Source organism: Chrysemys picta, chromosome 1, assembly GCF_011386835.1.
Source record: "Chrysemys picta bellii isolate R12L10 chromosome 1, ASM1138683v2, whole genome shotgun sequence".
In the NCBI taxonomy this organism is placed as follows: Eukaryota; Metazoa; Chordata; order Testudines; family Emydidae; genus Chrysemys; species Chrysemys picta.
The window spans coordinates 144044934-144069279 of record NC_088791.1 but is presented as its reverse complement, the minus strand read 5'-3'; the positions used below and the strand labels follow the sequence as shown (position 1 = coordinate 144069279).

At 49.5% G+C, this 24346-nt stretch overlaps 3 protein-coding genes across 10 annotated transcripts in view; 2 read left to right on the top strand and 1 right to left on the bottom strand.

Annotated features, from left to right (window-relative positions):
• The window catches only part of LOC101944542 (protein Wnt-4-like), a 73560-nt gene that overhangs the window by 42121 nt on the left and 7093 nt on the right, over positions 1-24346 (top strand). The window contains exon 1 of one of the 2 annotated variants that reach the window (XM_024111150.3): positions 22585-24100. The exons of the other annotated variant lie outside the window; for it this stretch is intronic. Coding sequence (XP_023966918.1) covers positions 24036-24100 — 65 coding nt within the window. The 5' untranslated portion in view covers positions 22585-24035. Of the gene's footprint in view, positions 1-22584; positions 24101-24346 lie in introns of those variants that run through there. 2 annotated transcript variants of the gene reach the window in all.
• On the bottom strand, positions 1700-22593 carry LPAR5 (lysophosphatidic acid receptor 5). Of its 7 annotated transcripts, none has more exons than XM_065585782.1 (3): positions 22461-22593; positions 20022-20107; positions 1700-3312 (listed from the first exon to the last, which is right to left on the bottom strand). In XM_065585782.1, exon 3 carries the CDS (start codon positions 3000-3002, stop codon positions 1881-1883), a length of 1122 nt encoding a protein of 373 aa, XP_065441854.1. In that variant the 5' UTR covers positions 3003-3312; positions 20022-20107; positions 22461-22593; the 3' UTR covers positions 1700-1880. The 7 variants fall into 7 exon arrangements, with proteins under 7 accessions (XP_065441854.1, XP_065441850.1, XP_005291348.1 ...); XM_065585778.1 differs by lacking the exon at positions 22461-22593 and adding an exon at positions 21197-21266; XM_005291291.4 differs by lacking the exon at positions 20022-20107.
• On the top strand, positions 10989-12545 carry LOC135981750 (uncharacterized). The gene is made up of 2 exons (XM_065585814.1): positions 10989-11529; positions 12076-12545. Exons 1-2 carry the CDS (start codon positions 10989-10991, stop codon positions 12543-12545), a joined length of 1011 nt encoding a protein of 336 aa, XP_065441886.1.

Genomic DNA, 24346 nt, shown 5'->3' with positions numbered 1-24346 from the left:
TGTATGTATTACACTCTGGGACTGATTCACACTAAGGCCACTTTTCATCACTCAGGCAGTGTAAAAGGACCTTAACGTGGGGTGTAAATTATAGTTACACAATGTTAAGGGCCTTTTACACAGCCGGAGTACTGTATAGAGGCCTACCGGTATGTCTACACTTTGAGCTGGGGGTGTAAATTCCAGCTTAAGGAGACATATCTGGACTAGCTCTAGTTGAGCTAGAGTGCTAAAGATAAAGTGTAGACACAGTGGCGTGAGCATGGGGAGGGGCTAGCTGTCCGAGTACAATCCCATCTGAGATGCTAGACACATCTTGGGGCATGTAGCCCATCATGCTGCTAGGGCTACCCTCTATTTTTAGCATACTAGCTCCATCAGAGCAAGTCTGGGTATGTCTCCTCATGCTGGCATTTACACCACCTCCTCAAAGAGAAGACATATTTAGTCAAAATGAGAACCAGGCTCGCTATGTTCTACGTATACCTACAACCAGCATGCATTCTCTCTGGCATCTGCATACATTTACAACCTCTAAATGGTTCAAGTATGTTCTGAATAAATGTATAACTATTGCACATACTGAGTGTGTGTGTGTGCACATATATGCACATCTACAATGACTGCATGTTCTTTCACGAAGGGCTTCTCTGCACAATCATTTAGTTCACAGCCAAGTGGGAGGTGAAGCTAGTCTGCATTAGACTGCCACAGATTAACTATCTGTGTGGCTCCTGCTGACTCGCATTAAAAGTTGGTTAATGGACTTTGATCTACTCCTTTTTCAAAGAGGACTAAATCAAAGTGCATTAATGAACTGTGGTCATTTTATACTCTAAGGCCCAGTGGTTAGGGCACTCACCCAAGATACAGGGACATGAGTTCAAATTCCCACTTTGTCTGATGTGGAGCAGGGACTTGAATACAGCTTTCCCACCTCTCAGCTGAGTACCCTAACCACCAGGTTATAGGGTATGTCACTCAAATATTTAAATATTCACTGGAGCCAGGATTGGAACCCAGGACTCCCAGGTGAGTGTGCTAACCACTAGGCTATGAGTCAGTCTTACTGTCTCTCTGGCCTCATTAATATTTTAGTGTTTAGTGGAACAACTTCAACAGGGTAGATTGAGAAAGACTTACTGCAGTCATGAGGGCACTTACCTGGGAGTTGGGAGACATGTTCAAGTCCCTGCTTCATATCCAGGTCTCCCACATTTTGGGTGAGCGCTCTAGCCACTGGGTTACACAGTATCAGAGGGGACACCACCACCACCATCACCCTCCTCCTCCTCGAACTGTATTTTGGGAGGGGGGGGGGTAGGTGGCAGCTGAGGTGGGGTGAGGGGAGCGGGAGGATCTAAGTCCCTTTGTGCATCTAGCTCCCAGTTTTGAAAATCTTACCTTCAGTACATCTTCAATAAGTATACATCCTAGGAGTATGTGTGTTTTAGGTACATCAGCACTAACTACAACTTATCTGGTGTTCTAGAGACCTCTACAACAAATGTGCACTCAGATACTGCAATGATGAGCATGGTATAAGAACCTATGTAGAAGAGAACAAAATAAAATTGCAGTGTGTGTGTGTGTGTGTGTGTGTGTGTGTTTGTGTGTGTTTTCTAGGTACATATTTCCCACTGTATGTTTCCCTGTAGTGGAATACAGTGTTTTAGAAACATTTCTCCACCATTTCTCATTTTGTTGTAAAAAAATTTATCATTTATTTTTGCATCACCAAGTTTACCATTCTCACATTTCCTTACCACCCTACTAAGCTTCTCCAGTTTGATCAGGGTACATACACTCTAGCCAACTCCCACAATCTTCCTGGCATCTTATGGCTACCCTATAACTCAGCAACCCCGTGACTTCCAGGATTATATTTCAGAGTCCTCGATTGGGCCATTCAAAAATATTTTGATAGGAGCCAGTGGCAAGTCCTCATTGGGGAGAATGAAGTTTTCGACTGGGTACTGCTTTGCTTCTAGACTGGAGCGTGCGCTATAGAGTTTTGTCTTTGTGACCTGAGTCTTGGCCATCCCTGTGTCGGAGTCCCATGCTTGGCCCCGCCGGAGCTTCTTGAAGGTGTTACGGAAACCTTCAGTGCTAAAGTAGTAAATTAGGGGGTCCAGAGAGCAGTTCATGCTGGCCAACAGCACTGTGACAATAAGCACCTGGCGCACAGAGTCCCGAACTGGCGGTTCAGCCTGGATCACGTGGGCCTTTATCATCCCGTAGGCTGCCAGAGTTGTGTTGTAGGGCACGAAGCAGATGATGAAGATCACCAAATTCACCACGAGCAGGCGGATAGTCTTCTGCTGGCGCAGGCTCTGTGTCTCGCTGGCCTGGCATAGCTTCTGGAAGATTCTAATTGAGCAGTACGTCACAGAGGTCAGTGGCAAGAGGAAGCCCAGGATTTCAGCCAGGATGACCAGTGGGAAGATGCCCTTCTGCCACAGGCCATCACTGAAGCTTTCAAAACACAGAGCGATGGTCTGGTTCCCTTTGATGCAGGAACTTGACCTGTGTACACCAGCAGCCGGAACAGAGCCCACCAGGATAAGCACCCACACCACCAGGCAGAGCAGCCGGGCCAACTTGGGCCGCCGAAGGTGGCGCCAGCGGAGTGGGTGGACAATGGCAACATAGCGATCCAGGTTGATGCACATGAGGAAGAGGCAGCTGCCATACATGTTGATCTGGAAGAGGGAGCCAGACACCTGGCAAAGGAAATTGCCAAAGGGCCAGTGCTGGCTGGAGTAGTAATAGAGCCGTAGTGGCAGCGAGAGTGTGAAGAGCAGGTCGCTTACTGCTAGGTTGAACATATAGATGCTCACCACAGACTTGAGGTGCAGGTAGCGCAGGAAGACCCAGAGTGCCATAGCATTGAGCATCAAACCTGCCACAAAGATCAAGCTGTACCCAACCAGGTGCAGCCGGTGGTTGGAGCTGTAATCTTTGCATTGGTCCAGACTTTGAGAGATGCTGGCATTTGACATGCTCAGCAGAACCTGTAGAGATCTCAGTGATGTAGTTCAGGCCACTGATAGGCAAATGGGGCACAACAAGAGGCATGGAGGAAGATCATTACCCTCAGGGGAGCAGGAGTCAGGTCATTCCCTGCCGCCCCTCGGAAGTGGATGGGTGTCTCTCTCTCTGCAGATTCCGTCACCAGCTCTTCAATGGGTCTCCTGGTATCGGTGGTTTGGAGGTCAATCACTGGTTACATTTCACAGATTCTTTCCAGCAGTTGTGGTGATGTGGATGCAATGCCGGGTTCTTGCCAGATGTGGAATGACAACACAGTTCCTGATCAAAGTGAAAAATCAAGAAGGATGAGTAAAAGCTCCAGGGTGTTGGCTTCTGCCCTTAGTACACACAGAGAAAGAAGGGAAGGAGCAGAAAGATAATAGAAGGGGATGGGGCAGGGTGGTGAGGGGAGGCAGGGTAAAGTCTAAGGTAAGTTTGAATGATAATTTCTGACTGAATTTCTGCACTGTTCCCCTTATTGAAAACAAGCCTGAGCTTCAGAGAATGATAAAAGTTTGTCCAGATTAGAGTTTGTGCTCCTGTTTTAACTTCAATCAACACAACTGTAAATGCTAATCTAGGTGCTCCATGAACATTTGTTCCAGGACACAAATTTAGCAGTTTACCCTAATCTAGACAAACCCACAGGGTAAAAACTGATGCACATACCCTCCCCGCATGCAGACATGAAGATACGCAGTAAATGAAGGTTATTTATCAGTGGCTATATTTTTTTGAGATGAGCCTATACAGAGTTATGCAGGGGATTAGGCAGACACACCATCTCACTAGAACCGTTGGGTGTGATTGCCACCTCCCATTCAGACTAAATGAGGGAACAATTTAATATCACCTTTGTCTGGTGATAGCTGGAACAGTGAAAGCCACTGGCCAGGGAGTAGACTGCCTGCAATCCTGTGCAGTCCAAGGGGTTTCCCAGAGGTCTAATAAAAACACAGAGGTGGGGGATTATTTTGATTGCAACAGTGTGTGTGTGTATATATATACACATATGAGAGAGAGAAAAGCAGGAGAAAAAACACAAGAGAAGCACACGAAGAAGGTGTCAAGGAAGCACTTGTAGCATGCACATGAGAAAAAGCTATGAGAGAGAGCAGCTCTTGGGTACAGCGCTGGCTAAAAAGAGGCTTGGAATTGTGAGCAAATAAACTCTCTCCTACTGTTTGATTCCTACTGTGGTCAGGGAAAACAGGACTTTGTATGTTCTTGGTAAATTAACAGGATTTCATCAAAGAAGTACCTGACTATCTTCAATTTCTCCTCCTAGCAGAAATGGCCCACAAGATCCTGAATAATGGCTAACCACTCAGGTCAAAATCAGACAACTCAGTTGGGCATGTGCAGCAGACCAATGGCATCTTCTGCAAGCAATCCCTATTGTAGCATCTGTGCGCTTTCCCCTGGGGTTCCCAAGATTCAGGAGATGAGAACATAAGAGGGACAGGGGACCCTAAACATCTCAGTTCTTTCCCCCCTAAACTTCAGAGCCTGGTGGAGCAACAGGGCTCTGAGGAAGAGGGGAAGCGGGCAGCTAACGTGAATATGCAAAGGTTCCTATCAAGGAAATTCATTTATTGGTAAACAAACAGAGGTTCTCCACCTTACAATAACAGGAATTCTTCAAGATGCTTTTTCCATGCAGATCCCACTGAAGGGCTGCATTTTCACGAGCTCAAAATATTTTTGGCCAGCAGCATCTTCTGAGTTTGCATATGTTCCCACTTCCAAAGGTATAAAGAGTGCAGCAGCCCCTGCCACCACTCAGTTCCTTCACTACTACAAAACATCCCACTAAAGGACTCCATATCAGTGGGGAAGGAGGGCAGATCATGGGATTCATGTGAACAAAAGCATCCAGTTATTGTAAGGTAAATAGCCTCTCTTTCTTCCTCAAGATTTGTCTGCCCAGATCTCACTAGAGGTATGGGGGATCACAAGTCTCAAACATGGGTCCCCAGCCAGTCCTCAGCCTGCAGCTACCACCCAGCAGCTCACTTGTACTGGCAGGGCATGTGGCCTGGTGGACTCTAGTTCACCTTAGGCACCGCCCACAAAGCTCCCAATTGGAGATGTCCAGCCTCTCTGATTGGCTCACACTCACAATTTAAGCCAGAAGGAGGCACAGAAATTTGTCTGAGCAACTATGTGCATCCCTGGCTGGCTGCTACACTGGACACTGCCTTCTCGCCTGACTCCCAAGTCCTGCCTTTCTGTCCTGTTCCTGGTACCTGCACTCCTGCCTTGTTCCAGATCCCTGCTTCTTAGCCCCAACTGCTGTCTGCTGACCACAGCTCTGACCAGTGGCTTGATTCCTGACTCTGACTCCGGCTCCAACCCTTGGCTCAATGCTGGACTCTGACCACAGCTCTGACACTTGGATTGACTCCCAAATTTGTCTCCATCACTGACCTCCAGTTCCTGGCTTCTGACTCCTGCTTTGGTCACTAGGCATGACCACCATTGCTCAAACCATGAGGCCTGATTGTCTATGTTCCAGTCTACAACAGTTTGCTCAGCCCACCAACCCCTCTAAGTTGGGTCCAGCCAGATATGGACCCAGCAGAGCGCCCTCTTCCCTAAGGAGTGCTGGTGCTCTATGAATAGGTGTCCTGCCTCCAAATAGACAACCAAGCCATGCAGGTGCAGATGGCACAGCTGGTTGCTGAGAATCAGTCACTGCAGGGGCAAGTCCATCAACTCTGTGCAAAGAACAATGCACCACGGGCCCGCTACTGACCACATCCTGACCTGAGCCAGGACCTGTTGTCCCCCTCCCGGAGTGCTTCAGTGGGGATCGTTCCCAATTTCGAGGCTTCATGAACTAGTGCTGCCTATCGTTCTTGCTTTGCCCTCAAATATACTCGTCCGACCAGGCCAATGTAGGCCAGGTAGTCAACTGGTGATTGGAGAGGTGTTGGACTGGGCCTCTCCACACTGCAGGCCAGTGGTCAGGTGCTGTTTAGCTGGGACGTTTTCTAGCAGGCACTATCAACCATCTTTGGTGACCCAAATTGTGCGCTCTCTCTGCCGAGCAGAAACTCTGACAGGGGTTTAGGCACAGCTGCCTCCTATGCAGGACACTTCTGCCAGCTCACATTGGACATGGAGTGGAGTAAGGCAGGGTTGCTGTTCCAGGGGGGCCTGCTGGACAGGTTAAAGGAGGAGTTGGCTAGAGTTGGGACCCTGACGGATCTGGTGCCTTTATCAATCTTGTCATCCAGATTGACAGTTGGCTGCATGAACAGCAGGAAAAAAGAAGATAGGTTGCCCACTGCTATTGGGTCCCACTCTGCAAGTTGAGCCCATGCCAGTCGATCTGGGCTGCTGACTACTCGCCCACAAGTAAAGAGAGTGCTGGCAACATTTTAACCTGTCTACGGTGGTGAACTGGGTCATGCAACACTGATTGCTCCTTGAGGAGCCCAGATAGGAGAGAACTAGGAAAATGAGCCAGCCCAGGCCTGGTAAAGGGCGCTGGCCTGAGCACCTTGACAAAACATTCCTGAGTGTCAAGCAATTGCCATAGCTGGCATTCAGCATGCTTTCCATCGACCAACACCACATTTGCAAGTACCGGATGAGCTATATGTCCCAGAGTGCTCCCTTCCAATCTCTCTGCAGCAGGCCCTCATTAACTTGGGTGCAGTGGGTGACTATTGATCTGGATGCAGTCCAGACCCTACAGATTTCCCTAAGGCTCAAGCCTGTTCCAGACCTAGTAGAGGTCACTGTGCAAGTGTACCAAGAGATGCTGCAGTTCAGTGCCATTCACTTCCCCCCATTTTCCCCTGATCTTGGGAATTTCTTGTCTGACCCTTCATAATCGTCTCATTCACTAGCATGAATGAAAGGCCAGCTTCTCTTCAGAATACTGCTGGCAGCACTGCTTGACCCCAGGAAGCAGAGAACACATAGTAGAGCCCTGATGGTCACAAGCCGGAGTAGCTGGTCTGACACACTCACCTGCTGATCCCAAGCCTCAGCTTCCTCTCCAGTACAGTGACTTTGCCACTGTATTTGAAAAACAAAACAAACAAAACCCCAAGAGACATCCTGCCTCTGCATAGGGATTATGATTGCCCAGGTGAACTGCAGCCAGGAGTGAAAATTCTGTTTGGTTACATTTATGCCATATCTGAACCTGAAGTGGCTGCCCTGTGAACCTACCTGCAGGAGAATTGGGCTGAGGGCTTTATTCGCAAGTCTACCTCACCTACTGGGCACCAATCCTCTTTGTTAAAAAGAAAGATAGTAGCATCCAACTTTGCGTGGACTACCAAGCATTGAATCAGGTCACTGTTAGGAACTGGTACCCCGTCTCTAATTCCCAAACTATTGGACCACGTGGGGGATGCCTGAATAGACACAAAATTGGACCGCTGATAGGCACATAACTTGGGGATGAGCGGAAGATAGCATTTTTGAAAGACTATGGACATTTTGTATACTTTGTGATGCCTTTTGGTTTAACCAATGGCCCTGCCAGATTTCAACATTTTATTAACAGTGTGTTCTGGGATATTCTGGACCAGTATGTGGTGGTACATCTGGATGACATACTTACAGACAGTGCTGAGCAACATACCATGCATGTCCGTTCTGTCCTTGGAAGGCTATGCCAATATCGCCTCTACCCTTAGTTGAAGAAATGTGGTTTTGGACAGGCATCCATAGAATTGTTAGGGTTCATCTTATCCCCAAGGGTATCGAGATGGACTCTCATAAGGTGAAAGCAGTCCTTGACTAGGCAGCTACACAGATCATCTGAGAACTGTGGCACTTCCTGGCATTCATGAATTTCTATTGGCAATTCATCCCAATGTATTCAGAGCACATCACCCCCCTTACTGCCCTTCATCCCCTGCACTGGCCTGCCCTCCTCCCAGGAAGCCACCAAGAACACCCATTTTGATTTAAAATTTTGCAGATCTCCAAGCCCCCCCGACTCAGTCCCAGGCCCTGCCCCCACTTCACTTTCCCCCGCTCCTCCCCCCCCCCCCCCCGCCAAGGCCTCAACCCTCCCCGCCTCTTTCCGCACCCTCCCCTGAATGTGCCTCATCCCTGCTCCTCCCTCTCCCTCCCAACGCCTCCTGCACACTGCTCAACAGCTGATCCCCCGCGTGCAGGAGGTGCTGGGAGGCAGGGGGAGGAGTTGATCAGCAGAGCCCCTGGAGTACCCTCATGGACCCACAGGAGTCTGTGGACCCCAGTTTGAGAAACACTGGTCTACAAGACAAAGCCCCCCCTCCTTTTTCCACCCCAAACTATGGGTGCCACACTAGTTTTTAAATCAAGAACTACCCACAACTTCCCACAACCCTGCAGCTTTTGATTGAGTGCAACAGATCCATTGGACCAATATAATCTGAAAACCCACCTAGAGGAGGCCAGAAGAAGCAACAAGCAATATGCAGTCCGTCAATAACAAGAACAGTCCACTTTTTCCATAGGTCAGATGGTGTGGCTTTCAGCCAAACATCTGCATGCAGACAGGCCATCTTGTAAACTGAATTACTAGTTCCTGACCGCCTACTGAATTTGCTGCCAAATCAGTCCACTTACCTTTGAACTCCTCCTGCCCTGATCCCTGCAAATCCACCAAGTGTTTCTCGTATCACTTCTAAAGCTCCATATACAGGACATGTTTTCTCACTGTTCTCAACTGGCCGTTCTCCCTACCCCCACCAATACATGTTCAAGGCCATGACAGATATGTCATCCATTATATCCTTGATACAAGAATGAAATGGGGTAAACTCTGCTATTTGATTGGAAGGGTTACAGTCCCGAGGAATGCTCCTGGTAACCCACAGAAAATGTCCATGCCCCGACCTAGTAAAGACCTTCCACAAGAACCATCCTGGAAAACCCAGCCCACTGACAACTGGAGGGCACCCTAAGTGGGGAGTGTTATGAGGGATCATGAGTCTCAAACCCAGGTCTGTGGGTCCCCAGGCAGGCCTCGGACCGCAGCTACCACCTGGCAGCTCCCTGGTACCAGCAGGGAGTGGGGTTGGTGGACCCTAGCTCACCATAAGCACCACCCACGAAATTCCTAATTGGAGAAGCTGTCTGACCTCTCCTATTGGCTCAGATACACTATTTAAGTCAGAAGGAGGCAGAAAGAGTTGTTTGAGCCAGTAGGTGTATCCTTGGCTGGCTGCTACATCAGACCCTGCCTTCCCTCCCAATTCCTGCCTTGTTCTAGATCCCTGTTTCTACTCCCCACCCCTGGCTCCGACCCTTGGATCAATTCCTGACTACGACTCTGACCCTTGGCTTGACTCCCAACTCTGACTCCGTCACTGACCTCCAGTTCCTAACTCGCCCTTGGCTTGTCTCCTATTTCTTTACTCTGGCTCCGACCCTCGACTTCACTCCTGTTTCCTTACTCCAGCTCTGACCCCCAGTTCCTGTTCTTGACTCTTTTCAAGGTCTCTTATGAGCCATCCCAGGAGAAAGGGGGAAGAAGGAAAAAAAAATATCTAGTAATAGGGCTTCTACTGTCATAAGAAAATGAAGTTGCTGACGCTAAACTTCCAATAGTGGGAAAGTTCTCAAGTACTATGCTATAGGGTGACTATACATACTCTTGTTGTCCATGTCTAGATGATGGTCTGAAATAATTGCAAGGTGAACCTTTGCTGAAGATATGGATAGTTCCAGTGATTTGAGATGTAATATGTATTACAGGATTGCTGACATTGGGCCTGCTGTCGGAGAGAGGTTAGTATTGGTCATCCACAGCAAAAACTTTTTTTGGAATTCAGAAGGATCCCCTGAACTTGGGCTGAGCAACGAAGTCCCATAGCCCAAGCAGCAAGATGGAGAGACTCTTAGGATGTTGAATCTGTGTCTCCCTCTGAATTAGTAAATCCAGCGAAACTGGGAGGAACAGAGGATTCCCATGATAGACCTGCAGCAAGTCAGAATACCACCACTGTCTAGTCCATACTGGTGCAATGGATTGTCCTCTCTGATTCTCCATAGTACCCTTGGGTATTAAAGCAGAGGTTTTCAACCTTTTTCCCCCATTTGCAGACACCTAAACAATTTCAAAGTTCTTGGAAATCGTAGAACTAGTCTGTGGACAATTGGGGGTCCACGGACCACAGGTTGAAAACTACTGTATTAGAGGAATTAGTGAAAGGCATTGAGAGGACTGTTCCCCAATCCAGGAAGAAAGTATCCATTACTGACTGTCTGAGCTTGCTGTTCAGCAGAATCTCTTGGATTTGGCATTGTAACCTTGCCACACAAATTTATGAAATATCTAGTCTGCTACTGACTGTTTTAGAGACAACTCATGTTTGGTCATGAAGGTTTCAGCTCTGCTTCGCAGAATGCAGCTCATTCTGATCAGAAGGATTTTTTGGGCTGAACCCTGAGTTCTTAGAAAGGGATGGAATTGGGGGAGGAGCAGAGTACCTCTCTCAGCAGGACAACCTTTGGAACCATAGACAGGACATGGTTACAAGTTCTGAACCAACTTTTTTTTGCCCCATATCCAGGGTTAGAGTTTGACAGGGATCCCAGACCTGGTTTCTTAGGCCTGGTCTACACTACGGGTTTAGGTCGACTTTAGCAGCGTTAAACCGAATTAAGCCTGGACACGTCCACACAACGAGGCCCTTTCTTTCGACTTAAAGGGCCCTTTAAACCGGTTTCTTTACACCACCTCCGACGAGGGGATTAGCGATAAAACCGGCCTTTGCGGGTCGGAATTGGGGTAGTGTGGACGGAATTCGATGTTATTGGCCTCCGGGAGCTATCCCACAGTGCTTCATTGTGACCGCTCTGGACAGCGCTCTCAACTCAGATGCACTGACCAGGTAGACAGGAAAAGACCCGCGAAGGTTTGAATTTCATTTCCTGTTTGCCCAGCGTGGAGAGCACAGGTGACCACGCAGAGCTCATCAGCACAGGTAACCGTCATGGAGTCCTCCCAGGATTGCAAAAGAGCTCCAGCATGGACCGAATGGGAGGTACGAGATCTGCTCGCCATATGGGGAGATGAAGCAGTGATAGCTGAACTCCGTAGCAGTAAAAGAAATGGAAAAGTATTAGAAAAGATCTCCAAGGCCATGAAGGACCGAGGCCATAACAGGGACACACAGCAGTGCCGCGTGAAAATTAAGGAGCTACGGCAAGCCTACCACAAAGCCAGAGAAGCAAACGGAAGGTCCGGGGCAGAGCCGCAAACTTGCCGCTACTACGCGGAGCTGCATGCGATCCTAGGGGGTGCAGCCACCACTACCCCAACCGTGTGCTATGACTCTCTCACTGGAGAAACACACAGGGAAGACGGTTCGGGGAACGAGGAAGATGACGATGGAGGTACTGTAGGTAGCTCACAGCAGCAAGGAAGCGGAGAAACCGTTTTCCCCAACAGCGAGGATATGTTTGTGACCCTGGACCTGGAACCAGTAACCCCCGAACTCACCCAAGACCCTCAGGGCACACAGGAGACCTCTGGTGAGTGTAACTTTGTAAATATTTGTAAACATTACAAAAAAAAAGCAAGCAAGTCTGTTAACGTGTATGGGGATGGAGCGGAAATCCTCCAGGGACATCTCCAGAAAGCTCTCCTGGTTGAAATGGGGTGATTTTATTAAGGGGGACATTCAGAGGCGCCCGTTCCTGCTATCCTGACCAGAAATGTTCCCCGCTGTTAACCACGCGGTGGGGGGGAGGGGTGAAGTGATCATCCCAGAGAATCGTGTGTGTGTGTGTGGGGGGGGGGTTTACTTGTGTTTGTGCCGCATGTTAACCGGGAAACCGCAGCCCCCTCCTTTTACATTGAAACCCCATTTTAAATGGACAACCCAATTCATCCTTGATATGGGAAATGCGCTGCTGTTTGCAACCTTTCCCGCATGTTAAGAAGGTTAAAAAAGCCAAAACACTGTGGCCTACGATGGCTGCCTGCAAGCCGAAATATGCGACCTTGTAATGAAAGAGTGTACCCATTGTTCCCTAAAATGTGTCTTTTTTAACCACCTCTCCCTTCTCCTCCACCAGCTGCAAATGTTTCTCCTTCGCAGAGGCTCGTGAACATTAGAAAGAGAAAACGTAAGACGAGGGACGAGATGTTCACGGAGCTGCAGATGTCCTCCCACGCTGATAGAGCACAGCAGAATGCGTGGAGGCAGTCAATGTCGGAGATGAGAAAAGCCCAACATGAACGAGAGGAGAGGTGGCGGGCTGAAGACGATAGGTGGCGTCAGCTTGCAGACAGACGGCAAGAGGCAATGCTCCGTCTGCTGGAGCATCAAAGTGATATGCTCGAGCGTATGGTTGAGTTGCAGGAAAGGCAGCAGGAGCAGAGACCGCCGCTACAGCCCCTGTGTAACCAACAGCCCTCCTCCCCAAGTTCCATAGCCTCCTCACCCAGACGCCCAAGAACACGGTGGGGGGGCCTCCGTCCACCCAGTCACTCCACCCCAGATGATCGCCCAAGCATCAGAAGGCTGGGCTTCAATAAGAGTTAAAGTTTTAAAATGCAGTATGTCCTTTTCCATCCCTCCTCCCCCACCCATCCCAGCTACCTTGGCAATTATCCCCCTACCTCTGTAAGGAACTAATAAAGAATGCATGAATGTGAAAAAACAATGACTTTATTGCCTCTGCAAGCGGGAGGGGAGGGGAGGGTGGGGTGGGGTGGTTGGTTTACAGGGAAGTAGAGTGAACCGGGTCGGGGGGGGGGTTGGGGTTGGAGGGTTCATCAAGGAGAAACAAACAGAAGTTTCACACAGTAGCCTGGCCAGTCAAAAAACTCGTTTTCAAAGCTTCTCTGATGCGCACCGCGCCCTGCTGTGCTCCTCTAACCGCCCTGGTGTCTGGCTGCGCGTAATCAGCGGCCAGGCGAGTTGCCTCAACCTCCCACCCCGCCATAAAGGTCTCCCCCTTACTCTCACAGATATTGTGGAGCGCACAGCAAGCAGCAATAACAATGGGGATATTCTTTTCGCTGAGGTCTGAGCGAGTCAGTAAGCTGCGCCAGCGCACTTTTAAACGTCCAAATGCACATTCCACCACCATTCGGCACTTGCTCAGCCTGTAGTTGAACAGGTCCTGACTCCTGTCCAGGCTGCCTGCGTACGGCTTCATGAGCCATGGCATTGAGGGGTAGGCTGGGTCCCCAAGGATCACGATAGGCATTTCAACATCCCCAATGGTCACTTTCTGGTCCGGGAAGAAAGTCCCTTCCTCCAGCTTTCGAAACAGAGCAGAGTTCCTGAAGACGCGAGCATCATGTACCTTTCCCGGCCATCCCACGTTGATGTTGGTGAAACGTCCCTTGTGATCCACCAGGGCTTGCAGCAGCATTGAAAAGTACCCCTTGCGGTTTACGTAGTCGGTGGCTTGGTGCTCCGGTGACAAGATAGGGATATGGGTTCCGTCTATGGCCCCGCCACAGTTTGGGAATCCCATTTCAGCAAAACCATCCACTATTGACTGCACGTTGCCCAGAGTCACTACCCTTGCTATCACCAGGTCTTTCATTGCCCTGGCAAATTGGATCACAGCAGCCCCCACAGTAGATTTGCCCACTCCAAATTGATTCCCGACTGACCGGTAGCTGTCTGGCGTTGCAAGCTTCCACAGGGCTATCGCCACTCGCTTCTCAACTGTGAGGGCTGCTCTCATCTTGGTATCCTGGCGTTTCAGGGCAGGGGAAAGCAAGTCACAAAGTTCCATGAAAGTGCCCTTACGCATGCGAAAGTTTCGCAGCCACTGGGAATCGTCCTATACCTGCAGTACGATGCGGTCCCACCAGTCTGTGCTTGTTTCCCGGGCCCAGAATCGGCGTTCCACGGTATCAACCTGCCCCAGTAACACCATGATTTCCACATTGCTGGGGCCTGTGCCTTGTGAGAGGTTTATGGCCATGTCAATTTCCTCATCACTCTCGTCGCCGCGCTGCAATCGCCTCCTCGCCTGGTCCGGGTTTCGCCTTGGCATGTTCTGGCTCTGCATATACTCCAGGACAATGCGCGTGGTGTTCATAGTGCTCATAATTGCCGCGGTGATCTGAGCGGGCTCCATGATCCCAGTGCTAGCTATGGCGCCTGGTCAGAAAAAAGGCGCGAAAGTAGTATCTGATGGACCAGGAGAAAGAGGGCGGGAGGGAGGGAGGGAGGGCCGAGTGACGACATGGCGTACAGGTACAGGAACAGGGAGAAACACAAACAACTGTCACACAGAATGGTGCCCCCAAAGATTAAACTGGAAACCCTGGGCTTAGCAGGCCGTTGATTTCACGGAGGAAGGGGAAGCAAATGAACACAGAACAAATCTATTTTTTACATCTTAAGGTGGCAGCCGACGCTGCAGCATGAGTGACAGCCATACCAATACGACGACGATGGGTACCAATCATAAAATACCATCATCTGCCAAAAGGCAAGGGGCTGCTGCTGTGTAGCAATGCAGCCCCACGTCTGCCAGCCCCACGTCCGCCAGCACCCAGCATCGCCCTCGGCCTCTTCTGGGTGCTTAGCAGACAATACTGGGCAATTGGCAGAAAATAGTATATTATGACTGGTAACCGTCATCATCAAAACAGTAGCATGTCTGCCCAGGTGGCCATGATTGACAGCCATACCAGTATGACGATGATGGGTACCAGTCATAATATACCATCGCCTGGAAGGGGCTGGTGCAATGCAGCACTACGGCTGCCAGCCCCACGGCTATCACTCATGCTACACTGTCTACCGCCAAAAGGCAGTTAGCAGCTGCTGCTGTGTAGCAATGCAGTCCCACGTCTGCCGGCACCCAGAGGACATATGGTGACGGTGAGCTCAGCTGAGCTGAGCGGGCTCCATGCTTGCCGTGGTATGTTGTCTGCACAGGTAACCCAGGTAAATAGGCGCGAATCTATTGTCTGCCGTTGCTGTGACGAGGGGGGAGGGGCCTGACGACATGTACCCAGAACCGCCCGCGACACTGTTTTGCATCATCCGGGCATTGGGATCTCAACCCAGAATTCAAAGAAAAGGCGCGAACCGCTTCTCGGCTCGAGCTGTGGCGCAAACGTAGTATCTGACGGCCTAGGGGAAGGAGGGAGGGGGGCCGAGTGACGACATGGCGTACAGGCACAGGGAATTAAAATAAAGAACGGTGGCTGTGCATCAGGGAGAGACACAAACAACTGTCACAGACTGGTCCCCCCCAAAGATTAAACTGAAAACCCTGGGTTTAGCAGGCCGTTGATTTGACGGAGGGAGGGGGAAGCAAATGAATACAGAGAAAATCTATTTTTTTACATCTTAAGACGACGGTGCAGCGTGACTGATAGCCCTCGGCATCTTTCTGGGTGCTTGGCAGCAAATACGGGGCGGTGTATGACGATGGTCTTCAGGCCTATTGCACAATCGGCTGCTCGGGGAAGACTCTGCTAACGTGCGATGACCCGACTTGTAATAGGCCGGCTAACAGTCATAATACACCATTTACTGCCAAAAGGCAAGCCCCACGGCTGCCAGCACCCAGATCGCCGATGAAGGCTACCAGTCTACTGCACCGTCTACCGCCAAAAGGCAGTTAGCAGCTGCTGCTGTGTAGCAATGCAGTCCCACGTCTGCCGGCACCAAGAGGACATATGGTGACGGTGAGCTCAGCTGTGCTGAGCGGGCTCCATGTTGTCTGCACAGGTAACCCAGATAAAAAGGCGCGAATCTATTGTCTGCCGTTGCTGTGACGGGGGAGGGAGGGGCCTGACGACATGTACCCAGAACCGCCCGCGACACTGTTTTGCATCATCCGGGCATTGGGATCTCAACCCAGAATTCCAAGGGGCGGCGGAGACTGCGGGAACTGTGGGATAGCTGTGGGATAGCTACCCATAGTGCAATGCTCCGGAAGTCGACGCTAGCCTCGTACTGTGGACGCGGTCTGCCGACTAGAGCACCTAGAGCATTTTATGTGTGGACATACACAATCGGCTGTATACAACCGATTTCAATAAAACCGGCTTCTATAAATTCGAACTAATTTCGTAGTGTAGACATACCCTAAGCTTATTCTGCTATAGTCCCCAAGACATCTAAAATTTCTGCATCTGGGCATGTACACAGCTAGCCAAGTCCTGACACTACCCAGCAGCTCAGCACCTAACATGTCTAAGTCCTAGCAGGATTCACAAACTAGGAACTGCCCTGCCTATCCGGCCTTCAGGGCCCAATCCAGTAGTCATGCTCTGATCGCATCTAAACCACACAAAACGGACAGAGGAGGAGGTAGGGATGCTCCCATTATAACCTTTAGCCTAGTGTTTAGGGCAGGGGTGGGCAAAATTTTTGGCCTGAGGGCCACGTCGGGGAATAGAAATTGTATGGTGGGCCATGAATGCTCACAAAATTGGGGATGAGGCACTGGAGGGGGTGTGGGTTCCAGGGTGGGGATGAGAGGTTTGGGGTGCAGGAGGGTGCTCCAGGCTGGGATTGAGGGGTTTGGAGAGCAGGAGGGGGGATCAGGGCTGAGGCAGGGGTTGGGGCAGGGGGAGAGGCTCAGGGGTACACGCTCTGAGCAGCGCTTACCTCAAGTAGCTCCTGGAAGCAGTGGCATGTCCCTTCTGTGGCTCCTATGCGTGGAGGAGCCCCTGACCCTGCTAGTGCTGAAGCAGGCCCATGCAGCAGCTTTGGGAGCCGCATGGTGCGGCCCCCGCCCCGGCTGGAGCTCACGGGCCAGCTTAAAATGGCTCGCAGGCTGGATCCGGCCCACGGGCCATAGTTTGCCCACCCCTGGCCTAGGGCATTAACCTGAGAAGTGGGACACAAGTTAAAATTCCTGCTCCGCTGTAGGTGTTGGAACTAGTGGTATGGGGGCTGCTGCAGCACTCCCTGGCTTGAAGTGGTTTCCATTATATACAGGGCTTAGTTTGATTCAATGGCTTTCAGCACCCCCACTATACAAATTGTTCCAGCATCCCTGGGCTCCAGGTCAGGCAGAGGGAGGAACATATTCTGGGTTTCCCATCTCCTGGCTGAGTGCCCTAACCACCAGCCTAAAGGTTACACTGTGATTGTCACCTCAGTTTCTTCTTGAAAGAGGACTGACCTGGCTTAGGGGCTTAATTCCAGGATAGGGCTCATGGCTGTGAATCCCACGTGGAGATAGGCCCCTCCCTCCAGCCCACAGGTAAGTGCCTATGGCCCCACTCCTCCCTTAGCATTTCCTATTGGCTAGGCTGCTCCCTGCTCAGCTTTCTGGCTTTTTGTGAATCCAGTTCTTAGGTGCCTAACTCACCCCATCATTGTAAAGTGAGCCTGGATGCCTAACTAGGGACTGGGAATTCTACTGGGGGCAAGGCACTGCAGTGCTGGAAATTCCCCCTTGTGAATCAACTTAGCTGCTAGTACCTCCTGATGCTGGCTCTGTCTCACCTACTTGCCCATGGAGAAAAGGGCTGATATGCAGACCACTGAGATGGGGTGTTTGCCTCACCAAGGCATGCTGGGCACCAAACAAGTGTATCCTTAGTAGGAAAGACCCATAGACGAGATGCATAGCATTGGAACTTGGATCACTTCACTATGGGGTCTGTTATTATGTATCCTGCTGGAAATGTAAGTCACAGGTATGGCCGCAAAAGGAATTTTATGTATTGCCAGAAGTTGTCTAAAATTTTACTTATTTAAGGTTAGGTTATAGTAATTATCTAATAACTGGTTGCAAAAACATTTTCAAAGTCAGCAGAATAATCAACCAAGTCAATGACAGAATGGGGCAGAGGCTCCAGGTCTGCAGTTGAAAGGAACAGAGGCATATGGAAAGTGCAGCCCCATTTTATACCCTTGCCTGCATAGAGCTGTGAGGGAGGGGGTGAACAGGCTTCTCAATGGGCAATGGTTCCAGAAGGTACCACTGGTCTATTGGACTTCGAGTGGATCTCCAAGTGTGAATGTGCAGAGGCCACTTGACTAAGATCATCATCATCAATAATGTAAGTGGCTGCTTTCACTTGAGGATCCCAAAGCACTTAACAATTAACAGAGCCACACACTACCCACACCAGTGAAAAAGACAAAGAGTAAGCCGGAATCACCTTGCCCTGACATGCAGCTATCGCTGGAGTATGACAAAAGTAGCTGTTTAACAGCAACACAGCACAAGTCTAAAACAGGGAGTGAAGGAGCATCCAGTAACCAATTCAAAGTACAGGGGAAATTTAGGAAGGCAAAATGGAATCAACCTAAGTGTGTATTTGACCAGGATAGCAAAGGGTATTTAATGACCACAAAGGGTAAAGGTATCTGTTATTAAGCTAAAACAGATATTTCCAGCTGCGTAGTAATCTCTGGCCCCATAGTGAGGCACTGGGATAAGCACCGACTCTTGGAGGAGCATACACCCTTCTGATTCACCCACAGCAATCACTGCAAAATGGTCTATCAAAGCTCTGACCACACCAACCCTGCTTCGCTTATGAAAATAGGGCTTACAGAGGAGTTATCTGTCTCCATACACACTGCATGCGCCTTCTGACACGCTCATGTCCACCAACACACTGTGCCAAGAGCAAAACAAACTATTTTTATCTTAGAGGAAGGAAAACAAATGAAAGAAACAAAGTAAAGTCTTCTGGAGAAAATGCAGTGTCTCCCCGCTGCACCAGGTGCAGCAATCTATGCTCCGACACTCAGTTTCAATAAAGTCTCTTTATACCACTCTGTCCCTGAGAATGCCCTTGTGCAGTGAGCTGTGGATGTGGTTTTTCACAAAGGCTGATCTAATATTTCCAAACCCAGGAGTTAAAAAACCCTGGAATCAGCCTCCAAAAAATCATGAGATTATTTTAAATTATCTCATTATTTTAAAGTCAAATAAATTGTGGATGCTTTTTAGAGTCACAGAATGTCAGGGTTGAAAAGAACCTCAAGAGGTCATCTAGTCCAACCCCCTGGTCAAAGCAGGACCAATCCCCCGACAGATTTTTGCCCAAGATTCTCTAAATGGCCTCCCTCAAGGATTGAGCTCACAACCCTGGATTTAGCAGGCCAATGCTCAAACCATTGAGCTATCCCTCCCCCAAATCACTGAGTTTAAGTTCAGAATGGACTACTAGATCATCTTGCCTGACAGAATGTACAGTGCAAGCCACCTGGTTTCTGAGTCTTTAGGTTATACTTAAGTCACATTTTCCAGCTTTTCGCTGTAACCATGGGGACTATACATATGTATACAAAAATAAAATTAAATGAAAGCTGGGTTTCTCTGATCAATTGCCTTAAGGAGCTGGAGCTTTAAGAAAAACACCAAATATCACAATTTTGTAATAAAATTGTAAGTCGGTAACACCACCAACCCTCGACCACTGAAGGGTGTGTATGAATCATCCTGTGTCTAAAAGGAAACTTAATGAACTTCAACCTCAGCACCCCATTTGAGTCAATTACATTATCAACATTTTTTGTAACTCAAAGGCCTAAACACCTGTATTTGACATGCAAGCTGAGATTCCCATTTTCATTTCTAGTTCTCTAAATCAGGGGCTCTCAACTTTTCCGGACTACTGTACTCTTTCAGGAGTCTGATTTGTCTTACATACCCCCAAGTTTCACCACACTTAAAAAAACTCCTTGCTTACAAAATCAGACATAAACATACAAAAGTGTCACAGCACACTAGTACTGGAAAATTGGTGACTCATTTCTACCATACAATTATAAAATAAATCAACTGGAATATAAATATTATACTTACAGTTCAGTCTATAGAACAGTATAAACAAGTCATTGTATGAAAATTTAGTTTGTACTGACTTGGCTAGTGCTTTTTATGTAGCTTGTTGTAAAACTAGGCAAATATCTAGGTGAGTTGATATACCCCATTGAGAACCACTGCCCTAAATCACCAGAGAGAAGCACACAATATTTATAGGCCCAAAGGGCAGGTTCTGGTCACATACTCAAAGGGTTGTTTGTGTCTGTTGCCCCAAAACTCGCTTCCTGTCTCCTTACCTTTCTTCGAGCAGAGCTGGAAGCAGGTGAATGCCCTTGTCCTGATGACCACATCCACTGTGGAGACTTCAATTAAGCAATCAAAACTGACGGCAGAGCAGAAACAAAGTGGATGTAGAAAGGCAGATAGGAAATTAGCCCCTGTACCTCTTATCCAATGTAGGACAAGAAGGTAGTGACTGCTGGGTCACTGAGTCCAGTCCTCTGCTGTTACAGGCAAATCTGTCATATAATCCCATTCCTAAATTTATCAAGATCCATTTTAAAACCAGTTAGGTTTCTTTCCCCCTTTCCTCCTATTGGGAGGCTTTTCCAGAACCTCACTCCTCTGGTGGTTAGAAACCTTCTTCTGATTTCCAGCCTGAATGTATTCACGGGCAGTTTATACCCACTTGTTCTTGTGCCAGCATTGTCTGTTTGGCTTATATAGCTCTTCTCCCTCCCTTTACACCCCTGATATGTATTTACAGAGAGAAATCCTATCTCCTCTAGCCTAACAAAATGAAGTCTGAAACAAGCCAAGATCTTCCAGTCTTCTCTCATAAGATTAGGTGCTTCATTTCCCTGATCATCCTGGTAGCTCTTTGCTGCACCTGTTTCAGAGCGAATTAGTCTTTAGTGAATACCAGTGACCAGAACTGCACACAGTATTCCATCAGAGGCACTACTCCCGCCCTAACTCTCTGCATGTGGCTGCTTTACACTCTCTTCTGTTTTTCTCTCCCTCTCTCCTTCATTTCCCTTTCTTATTCTATCTTCTTCCTGATCCCCTGCTGTGTTGGCCCCGGCAAATGGACTTTGCTGTCTGCAGGTGGTATGCCTGCTGAGCCACGCTTCTATGAAAGCAGAAGTGAAAGCAGTTGTGAAATATAAGTAACTCCCTTGGTTATGATCACAGCAGCAGATTCCCTGAAACATGGGGACTCTGGAAACATGCCATCTGAAGAAGTGGGTTTTTTACCCATGAAAGCTTATGCCCAAATAAATTGGTTAGTCTTTAAGGTGCCACCAGACTCCTCGTTGTTTTTGTGGATACAGACTAACATGGCTACCCCCTGATACTGGAAACATATGGACACTTTCACTTTTGACCCATTGCTATTACTGCTGCTTCTCCTCCTCACTCACCCCCTCTTCCCAGTCATTCATGATCAATGGGGGAGGGGGGGAGTTACCTGTCCATGGATTTTCCCAGCTGCTGTAGATGAGAGTGACAAATGGGGAGGAAATGAGATGGAGGAGAAATTAATCATTAGCCAGCAATTGTTGCACACATGGGCCCAGAGACTCCTATCAGTGCATTGGGCTCCCAGTAATCATAGCACTAAAGAATGAGACCCCTGGAGAGCAAAGCCAGCTGTGTATCCCTGGAATGGAACTGCTGCAGAGGGAGAAGGGCCAGAGGGAGCGATGTAGATAGTGCAAGGATCGGGACTGAGGAGGAGGAAAGAACAACTAGCATCCGTCCCATTGACCCCACAGCATGGGTCTGTTGTCACTAATTGCACACTAAACTGGCACTAGGCTGAATCAGTTGCAGGATGTGAGACTCTGTGCAATGCTTGGAGGGTGGAAATTCAGGGGTAGCAGGAAGCCTGAGAACGGGGGATGCAAGGGAGAGTAGGAGAGGTTTCTGCCTCTTTCCATAGCCTCTGTATCTCTGGTGCCGTTTAGCACTGTGATCTCATTTTCTGTAGTATCTGTGCCCTTCACCTTGGGGAGGCTGTTGGGACCAGGGAGACACTCCCCTCTGCCATACTCTGAGCCCTATGCTCTCTCCCCAACGAGTCTGTCACTGCCACCTGCCTTAGTGAGAGCACCCCCTTCTGGGGCTGTGAAGCTATTCCCAGCCCCTGTGGGCTCATCACTGCCTGGACCCTTTCTCTGCTGCGCTTGTCCAGCTCCTCTGCCTGTTGGATGTTCCTCCTTGTGTTTGTTTTTCTCATTCTGTATGGCCCTTGTTTGGCTGTCACTGCCTCCTGATTCAGTGGGTGACACTCTGGGGATATATGTCTCTGCTGCTCATAAATCCTGCGAGGATACAATGACAGCCCAGCCACTGATCTCATCCAGATTCATTTTAGTGCTTGCTTTTTTGAGCCAAACCCCCTTTCCTGCTTCCTTGTTGCTGGGATCTTTGTTCTTACTACTTTTAGTGTCTTTTGAATTACCATTGAGAATCCAGCCCCACTAAAGGCTTGGAGGGGGAGAGAGAGAGAGCACGCACGATACTGGGGAGGAGTCTGCACTTCACCCCTTACAGGGCAGTGAGAGTCTTTAACCCCTATGTGGGAACAACCTCCCCCCCACACACACAGTTGTCTCAGCTGAGCATAGCAGCCCATGCCCCACCATGTGCATTCCAGGTAGTGGGATCTTTGTGGGTCCCTAATTTTGGCCCATAGTTCTCTGCTGTCCCTGTTGGAAAGTTTTACCTACCTCTCTGATTTTCTGACACTTCAGCCCATGAACTGCCATTCTTGTGCTGTCCCAGGCAAGGTCAGGAAGCTGTATCATGGACCCTCAGCTCACCAGGAAAAGCAGCATAACCACCTGCATTTCCTCACCTCCCCGCCCCCTGTCTGAGTTGGCAGCAGGTAAGACCAGCTTACTGGGGGCGTGCTGGAGGTTACACCCTGGAGCTGCAGATCCCAACATGTCTTTGGCCTGGGAGTTCAGTCTCGGAACAGATGAAACCAAGATTGGGAGGAGGGAAGGAGAAACAGAGAGACGGAGACATGAGAGTTGGGGGGCAGGGGGCTGCAAGAGGGACCCATAGTACAGAGCACTATCCAGCCCTGTTTGTATGGCGGGCAATTTCAGTAAAGCCTGTGACTAAAAGACTCTCTCATATGTGTGACATGAGACCTCAGCCAGAGTCAGAGGTATAGCCAGTTGTAACTAACTACATGAGGAATTAAACCTTCCTTAGCCTACAGGAGGGTGGGCGTTTCCCAGTCCTGTTTAGGGGAAAAAACTTTCTCTCAGGATGTTCCTGCTCCCAGCACACAAGGGTTAAATTTGCCTAATCCCTCAGTGATTCCACAATGCAGGATTTTTTTTGGAGGGGGGCATATTTACCAACCTAGACCATGTCAGTTTGCACAAATAGCCCACTCAGGGAGAGGTATTACCCCCCCCCCCATTTCCAGGGCTGTCCCTTCACCTCAGGCTGCTGGGGGTGGGGGAGAGCTGCCAGGGAAAGAGTTAAGAGAGCCAGAAGCAGCAGCCTGAGCTGTGTCTGTTTGCTGTAGCCATGAGGGTTGCAGGACAGAAAAGAGGAATCTCTAGCCCGGAGGAGCCAGACGAGAGAACGTCACCAAGAAAGACAGCTGGTAGGTGAAGGAGGCCCAGACCAGCACCAAGTCTCCTTGTGCACCACTCTTGGAAACCAGCACTGGGACTCACCCTCGCTTCCCAAAGGGACTGGTGGTAGAAAAAGATGCCAGAGAACTGAATCACCATGCAACAGCGGACTGGTGCTACTGGGACCTCACTGCATAGAGGAGCCTATTAGTTACCAATAGGATCTCACTCTGTTCCCCTGCTGGCTTGTGGGCAGCGTGATTTGCAGCGGGGAGAGAGCAAGAGTATAAAGCATTCATCCGAGGAGTGGACTTGAAGAATCTGCATGTGGAATTGTGGGTACAGGGGCTGCTTGCTGTTCATGCTGAACTCCACCATGTGAACTACCTTTTTGGGAGAGCTGTTGTGGAGCCCCTGTCCCATGCTCCTGACCCTCCAGTGATGTCTCGCAATCCCTAGAGGACAGTGGCGCTGTAGATGCCCCTACAGTGCTAACCTGGGAGATTTCTTTGTCCCCCGGGGTTCCCGTGCTGACAGCACCCAGAGACAGCTCATGGTTGTTGTGGAGGGTGGGGGTACTTGCTCTCCGCAGTGCTGGACTGGGACTGCCCTGGGAGTGACTCTCTGGCACCAGGCGCTGGGGAAGAGAGAAAGGCATTTGTGCAGCTAAGGCAGAGGGGCTGTAGTTAAGATTTCTCCAGCGAGAAGATGGAAATTGTCCAGCTGTATGTTGTGCTGATTTCAGTGCGGCACATCCGTGCTGTGACCTGGCTGTAAGTATGGTGTGGGCTGGAGCTTGCCTGACCTAACTGTCCCCTAGGGAGGTTGAGGGACCCTAATCCCCACAAAAGAGACGATAGGCAGATCTCACAGGAAAAGGGAGGTGTAGGAGACCTCAGCACCCTAAAGAGAGGCTGGGGGATCCCCTGGGGTGGGTGGAAGTCTGATCACACGGGGAGAGGGAGTCTGAGAGTATCCCTATGGGTTCTTCTAAGAGGCTATGAAGGGGGATTTTTCCC